The 15,000-nt window shown below is 39.9% G+C and overlaps 1 protein-coding gene across 1 annotated transcript in view; it reads left to right on the top strand.

The window, feature by feature from the left end:
* The first annotated feature begins 9,707 nt into the window (after positions 1-9,707).
* LOC138024283 (tyrosine-protein kinase receptor Tie-1-like) overlaps positions 9,708-15,000 on the top strand; it is a 5,863-nt gene continuing 570 nt past the window's right edge. The window contains exons 1-3 of the mRNA XM_068871442.1: positions 9,708-10,009; positions 10,599-10,810; positions 12,785-12,825. Of these exons, the coding sequence (XP_068727543.1) occupies positions 9,926-10,009; positions 10,599-10,810; positions 12,785-12,825 (337 nt within the window). The 5' untranslated portion in view covers positions 9,708-9,925. The remainder of the gene's footprint in view (positions 10,010-10,598; positions 10,811-12,784; positions 12,826-15,000) is intronic.

The raw sequence follows: 15,000 nt of genomic DNA, 5'->3' as shown, positions 1-15,000 counted from the left end.
ATACAAACGAGCCAACCATGAAGTGATTTGTTTATTATATAAGTACAGAGATCATAAAGTCACCGAGGTAGGTGTTAATCGAGAGGCTGATCAAACCAGCGATCGTGAACGAAAGTCTCACACAAATAGCAAAATACTTTTTAAATAAAAGAAATTTTTACCTTCAAAACTTCGCTTGAGCACTTAAATAACTTTTAAAGATCTTCAGAAGTATTTTGTGGAGAAAACTAAAAGATGAAAAAGTTTGGAAACCATACGCCAGTCGGCCGCCATGTTTACAAATTTCAACCCCTGCTGTCAATGCACAGGCCACTCGAGCCAAAGTTCAACATAATGTTAGCCAATCAAAAGGCTGATACGACAATTTTTCACTAGTGAAAAAAAATCGTGCGACCAATCAAGAGGCCGATACGACAATTTTACACTTGTGGCAACATCGTATGTCATTTTTAGCGGAGCTCTGCGCGCGCCTAAGGCGCGCGCGCGGAGCACCATAGCTAAGAAAATATAGCCTGCAGTGCAGGCGGATTTTGGCGGGACGAGTGGATATATATTTCCATCGGCTGTTCAGGCCGCCATCTTGAAATAGAAAAACAGTGGAGAGTTGGGGCAAGGTAAAAAGTTTACCAAGCGTGGGAGGGAGAAAGGGAAATTGGGGAAGTTTACACAAAGAACGTTACTGGATTGCAATAATCTACAGAATATGAATTGCTGGTGTTGGCCTACACTTCTGCTGGTGATGGACCAAGGAGTTCTGTTCAGGTTGTCAAAACACTGGAAGTTGGTAAGAGTTACAAGATTTTTCGAAAGATCCGGAAACATGGCGAGGACCTAGAGTTAATTTTTTTGCCTTTTTCTTGAATGTTTTTTCTTTTTCTTCTGATAGTATATCGGTAGTAATTTCTAATGGTAATTGACTGAGTGGAGTGCAATTTGGTCTGAAATTATAGACTTGTGAAATCTTCGATTCAAAATCGCAAGTATAATTTCAGTCCAAAATTGCATGAACACGACACGAAATTCAATTAACACTTTATTACATTCGTTTGGAACTCGCTCAATTTAATCACTCAAATACAGGATTTCAGTCAACTGGTACAAATAGTTTATTGATCCAGATTGGTTGCTTTGTTTTAGTGTTCCTTTCTCAATGGCTGGGGAAGAGGTGTTATTTAGAGCAAACAAAGTGTGATTCGTGAATAAATCGCACTTATGTGTCATTGAAATCTGAACTGTAAAAAATATATAGAGTCTCCATGTTTACCAGGGGCATAAAATGCCAATAATATCCAGAGACTAGAGAAAACATTTCATAAAAAAAAAACGTTGCACTAGATTTCAAAGGCATAAAGTTTATCGTTGCACTGATGTATAATGGATGAAAGTGTTTCATGTTGCATTTCTATCGTTATTGCATGCGAAGTCATCTGCAGATATACCTGTTCATGAGAGTTAAGCGTAATTATTGTTCCTTAGTTTTAAACACACAGATAGTTAAATGCATGTGCTAAAAATTTCTTGAAAACTATTGCATTGAAAATTTGATTCTATTTTATACCACTTATGCCGCCATTGTTAGATAACAGTGGACCAGGTTTTTCCATGGCGAGTATTCTTGGTTTTTCCATTGGCGGTGTATCTTTGCTTGCCTTTCTACTTCTTATTGGTTCTTCTTGCCATAAAAGGAGAAGAAAGAAGCGTCCTGCAAAGTGGTAAACTTTTTTTCTTTTAACTGGTACAGTAGTTTTTTATGACTGCTAAATTGGGGTTAACTTTTACACAATGCTTCTTTTTTTAAACTAGGATAAAATAAACATAATGATAATAATCAAAAAGAAAACCTTTTATGTATTGCAAAAACTGAAAACTGCCGGTGATTAAATTGACAAAGGACATTGCAGATTTTAATATGATCAGAAAGAAGAAAAGTCGTGCTAAGGCCAAAGATATGCAATTTCCGACACAAGAACTTTTGCCTAAACGCGAAGATTACATTGTTGGGGAAAAACCTATCAGGACAGTGATCAGGCAAATCAGAAAACCCATGTACATTTGTATTCCAAAAATGAGTTAAATTTTATGGCTGCATTTGTTTGCAAATTTACGATAAAGGGAACAAAAGGAAAATTTCACGTCTAATGAATAAAATTCAGTGGAGCTGTGAATATAATTCAGTTTGCTTTTATTGCTATGCAAAAACTCACGGTGATGTTCAAAATCTCTTGATTTTCTATCTTTCGGCAATTAGTATTGTGAAAATTTAGACAAATGTTGTAAGTTGCGTACACGAAACGTTGTCATCACCAAAGTTTCAATATTTAGGGCCTGTTTATCTGGATTCGGTTACCCGAGACAACCCTCCTGTTTCTGGGAGAGAGGGAGAGAGAGGGGGGCGGGGGGGGGGGGAATTATTGAAACTAAAAGGGTGAGCGTCCCAGGACTTTGCCAGTGATTGTAGCTCCCACGAGTCTCGATCTCCTATAGCTCAGTGGTAAAGAATCCGAAGTAGTAATCGGAAGGTCGTAGGTTTGACTCCTAAAATGGAGCACTCTGATTTTTTGAGAGTATCCCTAAGACACCATCGAAATCAAAATTGGATCATGCCCTGGCTCCTACGAGTCTCCTATAGCTTAGTGCTTGAGCATCCAAACTAGTCAGTCATCAGCAGGCTGTCGCAGGTTCAATACCTGCAAAGGAGCTCTCAAATTCTTTCCGAGTATCACCGAGTTACCATCGGAAATATCCTCTCTTCATTTCATTCACAGGGATTGACATTTGTCATCCACTTCATTTATATAGCGAGAAATCAATGCACGCTGCGGACAATTTCAGTCCTTGCAGTATAGAGGGACAGTTGTAATTGGAACCTACAGTCATGGACAAATTCTTTGGGACACTCAGTCCACTACACATTTTTAATACATCACTGAGGCGTTCCCCCCCCCCCCCTCCCCACCCAATCCATGTTGGGCATAAACTGATCCACTTTAAGTCCTGCACACTATTTTTCACTTCATTTCCCCCAAGAAACATTGAATGGGGGGATTGCAAAAAAAATCCAGAATGTGCGATTATTGAGTTGAAAGATAAAATGCTGAATTGTTCGGAAGAATTGGTCCATAATTGTAGTTTAATGGCCTAGCTTCCACTAGTTTCCTGTAGCTCAGGAGCAGAGCATCCAAAGTAGTAATCAGAATGTCGCAGGTTCGACTCCTGCAAATGGGCACTCGGGATTTTTTAGAGTACCCCCGCATCAACACTCAAAAATAAATCTCTTCATTTCATGAACCCGGGGTTAACCTAAAGCATCTATTTTCACACATACTTCATTTCGACACTTCAGTGACAGCAGTAAAGGGACTGACATAATTGTCACATGAGCATCACTGGGATAATATCTCAAAGACATTTTCTCCTGAAATGCTCATTTGTGGCGAGGAGGCCTTTTGGATGTGGGCCTTTCGTAACACAGTGTTTTCATGTGACGTCACGGCGGCCACATTGGTGTCCCTAAACAAAGAAACAGCGGCCATGTTGATGTCCCCAACTAATTCTCCGGGAATAGGCCTCTTGCAACTAACGATCACATGGTACAAAATCCGCCATGCTGGAGGGCAAGCTCATTATTATTCCCCCACTGGGACATTAAAACAAAGAGACCTGAACCAGTCAAGCTTGGCTTCCCTTTGTTTTAATGTCCCAGTTGGGGAATAATAATGATCTTGCCCTCCAGCATGGCAGATTTTGTACCAAGTGATCGTTAGTTGCAAAAGGCCTATTGAGCTCTGTTGTATCATACAAACGTTTTCCTTTGTTTCGGTAGAAAAACAAAGTTAATGATCACGTGTGAGTGAAAACACTCTATACCCCGAAAAATCCCATAATTTCACAAATTTAGTTTTTTATGACATCACACTTTAGAACTCTGTGAGGTAATCAGAAGGTCCAAGGGTGGGTCTAAGCTGCAGGGTATCATTAGGAAAGATGTAGGGTTGTTCAAATGATGATCTGTGACCCAAATCTCATTGCAGCCTCAATGGATTGGTCTCGCCTAGTCTCAGAGTTGCATAAACAAAACAAAAAGATAGCCCGAAAGGCTGTTCTGAAAGCTCTATAATTTTGTTTAAGGTCCAAAGGTAAAGCACTTGTAGCCAACTAATATGGTTAAGCCCCATTCCTTCTGCGACCTAAAATAAAATTTGTTGTGACGTTGCGTGTGTCCCATAACTTACTGAAACCTCGTTCCACATCTGGATAGCTGTAATTGATGTTGTTCCTTTGGGTTTTAGGTATTAACTAAATAAGTGCGCAATGCAAGCGTCAACTATTTAGCTTCGACTTCAACTGCATTGTATTATTATTTTGGATGTTTGTTCTAGAGAACTGCCCCACAATAGTTGAATACCTCTTCATATAGTTCGTTGGCCGTTTGGGTATGGCTAGCCTTTTCATCGAATAGGGCTTTGCAGTCTGGAAAAATTTTAGTCATCTACATGTAGTCAGGTGTCAAATATTTATGCCTTGGACATTGTGATACAGTAGCTTTTCGCTTTGCACGAGACACACGTCTCATTCAGAAGCATGATGCCATTAATGGTACTTCGTAATTTGTCAAAAGGAGTTCCCTTAGGCCTAAGAACTTCAATTCAAGTATCGCTCTTTGGTTGGGGTTTTGGATGTCGTCATGGTAAGAGGGTCACTTTGTGATTCCTATACCAAGTAACGTGAATCTTATTATATAGCGGTATGTCGATGAGTGTGATTGCACTTATGTCATGCCACTGCATGCGACCCTCAAGGGTGAACCGGTTTAGGGCGACTCTCAAGGGTGAACCGGTTTAGGGCGATTAAAGGACTACTTAAATTTACGGGCTTGACTTCGAAATATAGTTTTGTTGATGTAGGGAGAAAGGACACTTGATTTATTCCCTTGACTCAATAAGCTGTAAACTCAAGTGAAGCTATGATCCTCGCAGTTATGAACGCAATTTTTGCGATTGTAGTCGAAGTCCTGAATTTTTCAGGCTTCTTTACGCAATTGCAAAAATTACGTTCATAACTGCGAGGATCATAGCTTCACTTGATTTCATATCCGAGTTCATATATGATCCATTTCATACATAATTTCATCGTTGATTCATTCCTCACGGGAACATTGGAACTCACAACTGCGAGGATCATATATGATCCATTTCATATATAATTTCATCGTTAAGCTGTAAACTGAGATTTTATTTAGCAATTATTCCGCGAGCGCACATCAAATATGAGATTGTAAATAGCTAACGAGGCGCGTAGTGCCAAGTTGGCGATAACCAGTCTCATATCCAACAAGTGCGAATGGCGTAATTGTTTTAGTAAATTTTCATTACATTCTGAACGCTTGGACGTTTGGAAATTAATGCCAATTAGCTTCCAATTAGGTCATACAGTATATGAGCTGATAACCGAGATTGAGTGAACCAATCACAAAGCTAGTAACACAATATCCGAGTTCGAAGATTCAATAATAAATATAAGCAGGTATAAGATACTGAATTACTTCGGAAATATTCTGTCTGAGCATAAATTATAGCTCCTTCTGGTAATAACTTATTGCTGAAAGTAAACTAATGATACCTCGATTACTTGGGAATTTAAGACGATATTAGATAGATACGTGTGTGACGCGTCACAAATTGTTTTCACAAAATGTTCCCAAATTGTCAAGTATTACCACATAAAACAAGAACATCATTCTAAAAGCTTATTCTACGGTAATTTTGAGAGTGGAAATCAAGTCTACGGCCGACGGTAAATACAAGCACATTGTTGAGGCCGCATGGAATATTTAATTACGTTTACACATGAAAAAGATGCTAACCCCACTTTGATATGAAAATCCTTTACTATTGCCATAAAATTTATCCAGGTATCTTCACTAGGCTCTTAAGAATTAAGCTCTCTGTAATTTTTTTCCCGTGATCTCAAGTAAAATTCCCTGAATTTCATTCCCTTAGGTGAGGGCCATTTCTTTCTCGCAAGATGGCTATTTTATTTTATTTATACAGAAACCCATAAGGGTTGAAACGTGTAACGGCCCCTTGTGTGCTGGGAAACAAGCTTCTGAACATTCAATTTGCTAAGTACCATATTTGGAACAACAAGAGCGAGGGGTTTCCAAATATGGTACTTAGCACTGAAACATTCAGCCAATCGGTTCGCACTGAATATTCGGAAGCTGTGACCGCGCGTTACACGTTTCAACCCTTATGGGTTTCTGATTATATTTATTTATTTTTTGCCACAGAAAGAAGAAATTAAAATACAAATATGAACAATCAAAAAAGAGAAGATGGAAAGAAAAATTATTGAATTACATTGGTGGCGAGGAGGCCTAAAAGAAACTACTAAGCTTATGTAAATTAGGCCTCCCCAAGTAAAGGCATCTATCTATCGTTGACATGCAAGTTGGCAACGGAGAATACAATTATTACAAACCTTTAGTTATTTAACGTGTTGAAATATAAAGTAATGAACGGAAATTAAAAACAGTTTGAACTTACAAGTTGGTAATGAAGCATACAGTTACAAACACTTAGTCATTTAATTAAGGTGTTGAAATACGTAAACAGTTGTGAAAGTAAAATTATAGGGTGAAAACAATTTGACACAGGAAGAACAAAATACTTAATTTTCAGAATAGCTATTAAAAAAGAATGACTTAAGTGCTTTCTTGAAGGAAGCTGTTGAGGAAGAATTGATTATATCAATGTCAAGAGAATTGTAAAATTTATGCTATTTTCGACATCACAGTATGATGTCATTTTAACAATCCTTTGTTTATTTCAACCGATTCCAATAAAAACTGGCCAGTGGTTGGCCAATTTCATGAACATCCGATGTGCCAAATTTGTAAGGAAATGGAAGTAACGCAATTTCTCAACAATCTTACCCTGAACGGCTGCAATTTTGCCGCCGCGGTGGAGGGAGGTGTGGGAAATGGATTCAAAAGGAAATTCAGTTTAAATTGTTGATTGGATGCTCTTAAAAATAACCAAGAAAATTATCCGAAGAAATGCTTTTGAACAAAAGAAAGACTCGGATTTTAAAGCCCTGATTGGCCTTCGAACGACTTAGCCCTGTAGAACATCTATTGCACCAGTGAGGGCTTGTTTGAATGGAGATAGGGTTACCCTTCTAGAAGGGGCACCCTCCTAGAAGGGTAACCCTTGCCTATTGTATTTTCCGCTTTGGTTTACATGAGAGGTAGGGTCACCCTAGGGGTAGGGCCACCCTATCTGCTTGGTAGGGTAGCCCTAGGCCGGCCAACTTTTTGCCATGTAAACACTTGAGGTAGTTTCACCCTTCTAGCAGGGTCAACGTTTGTGGGATCGGATTACTGTCAGATTGCAGCGAAAGTCTGTAAGGAGGGTCACCCTTTCTCCATGTAAACAAGCCCTAAAACAAAATGTTCTATTAAATTGCCTGACGCACTCTACAAGCACTTGGACAGAACCATACGATATCATTAGCCTTCACAACCTTTTCTCTGTACGCAACCCTCACTTTCAAATATGCAAAAAGTATTTATCTATCGCACGGACCATCCATCCTTCGGGCCCCCTCAACTGCTACCTGTACTGAACTCACTCTCCTAAGCTTCGACTACCCCTAGTTCTAAAAGCTAAAACATCATTGGTTTTTCTTTTCAGTAGGACACGTTTGACTAGTTAAAGTAGGGAAAGTCCGGAAGTACAGTGAAAACAGCTCTTCTTACGTTTAGCGGGTTAAAAATGCAAGCTGTTTTCTCAAGCAAAAACAAGGGATTGTCTTACCTTTATGACCGAAAATTCCCTCAAAGAGTTATACTATCTCGAGAGATGGTATATAACTCATCCTCATAAATGTCACAGCCAAGACGCCTCTTCGTCTGATTATTGAGTGTGTTCCCCATGGAGACTTGCTTCACTGGTTGAGAGCAAAAAGAAGTCAGGTAATTATGTTAGCCAAACATCATTAGTAAGCCAATTCCTATAGATGCATTAAATATTAAGGGAAAAACAAAGAATATTACAACATTTGGATAGAAAAATTCAAAGGAATGTTCTAAGGCGAGCCTCACTGGCATCTTAAAACTAAAATCACCTGGCCCCAGTTGTTCCAAGGGTGGATAGCGCTATCCACTGGATAACTCAATCGGTTTTGCTGGTGTTTATCCGCTGGATAGTGATTTATCCGGTGGATGGCGCTATCCACCTTTTGAACAATCGAGGCCTGGGTATTAGCCAAAACAAATTATGTGGTTGTGACTTTTTGGGTCAATGAAGACCACAAACCGTTATTAATGATAATACTTACAATTGCTAAGTTCTATACACAGATTAGAGGTTCTGCCTTGGGAGCTGCCCTTATTACTGAAAGCAAAAAACAGTATGCAGAAACAAAAGAATGCAACACAGCTACACTAGACCAGGTATATGCTCCTTAATTTTGATATGATATTAAATCCAGGATGCAGACCTGATAGATCTTTATTCTCATTCCTTTGTGCCACTTTTTTAAAAACTGGAGCAATATCAAATGCCTAAAACCCACAGTAAACATTATTGGATAGCCTTGTAGAAATTATGTGTCTGCAGCTAAAGCTTTTAGATACTTGTACCAACAGGCCATATAATTGTGATTCAGGGATGCAGCTAAGTGCCGGCTGCTGGTGAAAATCGCCGCTTGAGAAAAGGGTGATCGCCGGCTGAATCGACGCTGCATTTTATCGTCGATCGAAGCAACTGAGAAGATCGCAAATTATTTTCTACAAAGTTTAAAAGTCATTCGATGTATTAACAAAAAAAAAGAAAAGGAATTTCTGTTAGTCGGCACGGAATTATCACTAGAATTTATTGATACTGGAAATGAAATGAAAGCGTTGTTTAAGTACTTTTCTGCGTGTCTTCTCTTTCCCTGTATTTGCCATCTTGAAGAATGCCGGGTGTTGTAAATGCCAGGTCCCTTTAATTTGATGCTCAAAGCACAAACTTAACGGCCACAACCGAACCAGCTTCTACCTGTTATGTTACACCATGCAACGCCTGCTGGAACTTTTTTGCAGTGCCGTTGCACACTTGTTTCAACTAAACGTTTCAAGGTGTAACAGTGGCTTTGTGCTGCCATTGATAATTTTGAAGTGACCATGTAATCTGTTGTTTCTCTTACTAGAAGAGTAATCGACATTTAGAGTTATAGAAGGCAAAGTAGAGTGTTAACATAAATTGATTTGACTGTAAAAAAAATAAATAAATAATGGCAGCCCAAAAAAGGATAATTAACTTGAAGGCTGAGGCTTATATCAATGTTTGTTAACTCAACTGCAATGAATCTGTTTTTAATTTAACGGAATAAATTTCTCACTTAGGGTGGTGAAGCAGATGGAATTAAAACAGTTGTGTTGTATGAAAACAGCTGCATTTCCACATGTGCCCCAGAACATGAGGAAATCATCGCTTCTGGCAACAGTGATTCTGCATCACCCTTGATGTGTTTCCCTCTACATCGGCGGAAGATCACAAAGAAACAATCACCTCTAGCAGCAATGAATGTGTGATACCCTTGATTACCATTAGCTGCCCTACCACATCTGGGAAAGGACAAACCCTCCCTTCTGGCAAGCCTTCCTTCAATAAGTGGAGAAGAATATGATGAAACCATCGCTTCTGTCAACAGTAAAAGCACAATACCATTGTCAAGCATCCCTCCTGCTTATGCAGGAGACGATGAAGGAGACCTCATCGGTAATATCAATGATGAAAGTGGGATTCCTTGGCTCAACTGCTCTTCAACATAGCCAGCAGGAAATGAAGGAACTGACATCGCTGATGGCAGCAATGCGATACCTTTGGTGGTAGTTTAGTCATCCGCGTCAAACCAGGAAGATGTTCCCACCAAAAATATGGGCGATGAATGTGATGAGGATTGCGAGTCATTTGCTCCACTTGATCTTATAAAACTTGCCTGGCAGATTGCACGTGGCATGGTAAGCTAATAATGATTGGAATGACATAAGTCAATTTTCGCAAACCATCTGGTTGTAATCGCTATAATTGCTCAGCTAGCTTCAGGGTCTAGCCATAGCAGCAATAAGATCTCTCTTTGTGACTGGGAATCACGATGACCTAAACTCTATCCAAGTCAGTGTTGTAATATTGTTGTTCGCAGCATTAAGTGAAATCTTTGCATTGCTTAAAAGGTGGTTGATTGGTCCTCTGAGCTTTGTAATGCCTGGCTTGGCATATCAGTACATGTTGTTGCTCCCAGTTTCTTTATGGTGTTCGGTTAGTATCATACTGATGAGATTTTTAGTGGAGTGGAAGTATTGAACTCTTATCCTATTATAAACAAATTCTTTCGTTTAAAAAGTGCTAATACCTAAAGCTAAGTAAGTCTATTTGAGGAAATCAATTATGTTAGGAGTCACTTTCACTGGATGTACAATTGGCGTGATATGACCTTTGCGTCTCTTTGGCCCGACGGTTTCTTGAAATTCTCCAGTTTCCAACCCACTAGCCAGGACTTTGCATCTCAAATCCATAGGAATACCCATGGTTATTCTTTTTCGTTTACAGACCTATCTTTCCCAGAAGGGTCTAGTCCACAGGGACTTAGCAGCAAGGAACATTCTCGTGGGTCATGGTAAGAGAGTCAAGATTGCTGACTCTGGATTGATGAGGCATTTGTACCATGAGGTGTACAAAGTAGACACTGGGAAGAAACTGCCAGTGAAGTGGATGGCTCCCGAGTCAATTTTTGAAGAGATCTTCACCACCAGGAGCGATGTGTGAGTATTAGGTTTGATAACTAACGCAATGCAGCGCGCGTGCAAGGATTGCAACAAAAAAAAAACATGGCTTCGATACAACAATCATTTTATTTGCTCAATGCATCCGTTATCTGTACTATTTTTCCTCATAATTGAACAAAGTGTTTTGATGGTTTTAGTCTTTTATGAGAAATGTATGTTAGAAAAAGTAACAATGCAAAGAACGTCGCAATTCGCAGATTTTTCTTTGTTATGGAAAGAACCCTGTTAAATGCAGGGCATGTGAAGTTAGTCAAAAAATTGCGATTGAATGCGGAAAGGCTTTCTCGGAAGTACGCCTATTTCTCGAGAACTACTCGTTAGAAATGAACGCAACTTGGCACAAAGATACTTTAGGAAATACGTAACTGGAGTATTGAAAAAAATTTGAACTTTAACAGAGGAAATTCTACATATTCCAGTCAACTTTCAAGAAGAGATAACTAAAGATTTCTCTGTCAATTAAATTTTATTAAAATAGTGTTAACTTGTGAGCATTTTACAAGCTTGTTGCATGCAAATTTTGCCTGTTTATATTTATTCATGTTTCCATGGCAATTGCATATACGTCAGCTTAACTATCAAAAAACCGAAGATCGTGTTGTTAACTTTTTTGCTACCATTTTTGGGGGGTTTTGCAGGCCCATGGCCTGCGACGGCCCAGCGGCCCGAATGCCCGGTAGCCGAGTCCTGATTTTCCACAGGTTTTTTGTCCAGTGGTAAATCCACGCGCAATCACAGATCTGCATCGGGTTTGGGCGTGCAAAATGGACAATGAGTTTGAGTTCGTTTACCATTTTAATCATTTGAATCCTTGTTTCTGTTTGTTGTTGCAAACAGACGAAAACAACAGAGAATGACAACGTTTTTCACTTATCAACATGCAACGAAAGAAAGGATCGAAAAGGATTGAAATGATTATTAAAATGGTAAATGAATTCAAACTCACCGTCTTTCATTTGCGCGCCCAAACCGGATGCAAATCTGTGCATGCGCGTGGATTAACCACTGGACAACAAAACTGTGTGGGCCTCCGGGCCACCGGGCTGTTGCGGGCCGTGGGCCGCGGGCCGCTGGGCCTTCGGGCCGCCGGGCCGCTGGGCCGCTGGGCTGTGGCGGGCTGTGAGCTGCGGGCCGCTCGGCAGCGGGCCTGCTTTTAGCAAAACCTTTTTTTGGGGACCAAGGGATCAAGGGTTTTAGAGAAAAAGGTAAATGAAACATTGGTAGGGAGTCAGGGTGGCTTAGTGGTTATCTATCGGACCTCACACCACTGCGAGCCGGGGTTCAATTCTTGCCTCGGGCAGCATGTGGGCTGAGTTTCAGTCGATCTCAACCTGACTTGAGGGTTTTTCTGCGGGTACTCCGGTTTTCCTCCCTCATCAAAATCGACTCACAGCTAATTAACATCTAGCTGTGGCGCTGTGCTCCAACATCAACATGGTCTGTATAGCGGCGGCCTGGGGCGGCTTTGTCTGCTTTCAGCCCGTTGTCTGGGGGCGGGCCCTTCGCAATCCAGGCCGCGACTGTAAGTAGGGGTGATTAGCACTAGCAATATATTTAACTGTGTTCAGCCACCTTAAGTCAGTACTGAAATACAAGATAATCAATATTGTTAGTGTATTTTTCATTTCCTATTTTCCCATCCTTATAATGCAATACGTCTTGTGGGGTTCTTTACATAAAAACAATACAAGTTATTTACTGTTGGGCCTGTATCATGCTTTAGTAAATTGGATGTCCATAGTTGAACCGCCCCCCCCACCTTCCCCCCAAAAAATAAACTGTTTTATGGAATTTTTGAAAAAAGCAAATTTCATAAATTGTATTCAATGTTGGAGATAACTTGTCATCTTTGGTATTGTATCAATTAAATTCCACTTCTAATTCCAAACCACACACCAGCAGCAAAATGAACACTGTTTAGTTTTGCTGATCCGTTTGTTTTACTTGCAGTTGGTCCTATGGCGTGGTCCTATGGGAAATCGCAACTCTTGGTCAGTGATAAGAATTATTTATTCAATTTTAATGAATATATTTTTACCATACTTTTAGTCGTTTGCTAATAGTGAGACTCTAATGCAAAAACATGTGGTTTGTGAAACTACAGTTATTCAATGTGTGTGTATCATCTCTTCGATATTACGATAACCTGGCCCTGGCCTGGCCCGGATAACTTTATCCAATAGATAAGCCTCCATCATTTTTTTTTATAAAATATACTCCACATTGCACAAACGTTGGCCACTCGACTGGCTGACTGACTTGCCAATGACCCACTTACCATCTGACCTGTCGAACGAAGGAGCAAACAAAGGAACGATTTTCTTATTTATTTTTTTGCACTTTAAAACCCCATTACATAAATTGTTAGTGACAGAGTGGCTCAAACAGTATGCTTATTAAATTGAAGACCGTAAAGCTTGTCTCAGTGCTGTTTTTGGCTTTATATATAAATTTAAATTGTTGCCTTACTTTGAAAGAGTAGGTACAGGTTTTTGCTAACAGGTGATCTTAAATATATGAATACAAACCATGATTACGTTTACTTTGGAGACTAGACGTTGGGTTGTGATTCATAAAATTTACACACAACCCGCGAAAAGTTCCCATTTCTTCGTTTCCCCGCCGTTTCCTATGTCATGTCTTGATTCAGGTAAAGGAACGTGTTAAATTAGAGTACTTTTGTTCTAAATTAGATGGCCACATAGGATATCACACCACATATCAAGTCTTATGCGAGCCACTTACGGAAACTAGAAATGAACCGATGATCAGTAATAGTAGTACGACTGAGTGAAGTACAATTAAGGGAGTAATCGTGCAAATGATTTCAAAATTGGCCGAACGCGCAGCGCGAGGCCGATATAATTTAGGAAGTAATTGTGGAAATGGTTTCAAAATCCGCCGAACTCACAGCACGAGGCTGATTAGAAATTACGAGTAATAGGTACGATTAGTTTTAAAAGCTGCTACTGTCCTGGTATGCGAAAGTTCAGTTTCGTTTTCAGTCCTTGGCTTTAAAGCGTTGCATCCTTAAGCTCCCTATTCACGAATTTACGGAGAGTGGCCAAGAAAGATGAACTGGCGTTTCTAGTGCGTCTTGAAAGAAAAAAGTGCATTTTCTGTTCACCGCTTGCTAGTTGGCACTTGTCTGTATAAAAAATTGAAATGAAAGTGTATGAGTTTTGTACTCTTGGTTCTCCACCTTGCGAAACAATAGGCAGAAGTCCAATTTATATTATCACTATTGTCAGTCTACAGTCCATGAACCCGAGTCACTTCTCTTGGCTAGTATCCAGGGTTTAAATTTTTCTCAAATTTTCTGTACACTAGTGTACTTACTTAACTGGTATTTTTTCTTTATAGTTCAAGAAAGCAGGCTTGAATTTTAGTACGTTTTCGGCTATGTAAAGGTTGTTACTGATGATGCTGCCGATCCATCCATCTAGGCCCGGAATTTTGTTTAAGTCTTGCACTAATTCGATTGCTGAGGACAGGGATTATCTAAAACAATTAAAATCAATGTAGTATCATCCGCAAACTGGGTTATATTTATTTCGTGATTATCTGCGTAGACACTTCTTATGATTGCGTTGTTTCCATTTGCTTTGGCCATTACATGTACCTCCACGTGAAGGATAAAAGAGATGCGTTGACAGAGAACAGTCCTTTCTTACACCTCAAACATTGAAAGAAAAAGCCTGGACAGGCTGACTGACAGATGGATGGACTCATGTGCTGACTGGTCCGATGAGTAAATGAACTAAGAAGAGTGAAAAGTCTAGCCAACTGACTGTTTGTCCAACTGCCTATCTGGCTGACCTACCGACCCACTCTGACTGACTAAGTGAATGCGTTATCAAAGAAAGGAAGGAAGGAAGGTCAAGGTTGGCCATCCAGCTGGCTGGTTAACTACAACTGTAACCGACTTGACGAGTTACTCAAAGGCTAACAGGCTGACTGACTGACTGACTGGATGAGTAAACAAATGAGGGAATGAACCAAATCTGGCCATCCAACTAGTAAAGCAACTATCCAAAGGCCTGAGCAGTTGACACAGAGACTGAGTGGTTAACCAATAGATTAATTGAATAACTGACTGACAGGCTGAATGAGCAAGGAAAGAAATGAAGGAAGTTAGTGTGATGAATGAGCAGACTCACAAAAAG

The sequence above is a fragment of the Montipora capricornis genome, chromosome 11 (genome assembly GCF_036669925.1).
Source record: "Montipora capricornis isolate CH-2021 chromosome 11, ASM3666992v2, whole genome shotgun sequence".
Classification (NCBI taxonomy): domain Eukaryota; kingdom Metazoa; phylum Cnidaria; class Anthozoa; order Scleractinia; family Acroporidae; genus Montipora; species Montipora capricornis.
This window is presented reverse-complemented; position numbering and strand designations above follow the sequence as displayed.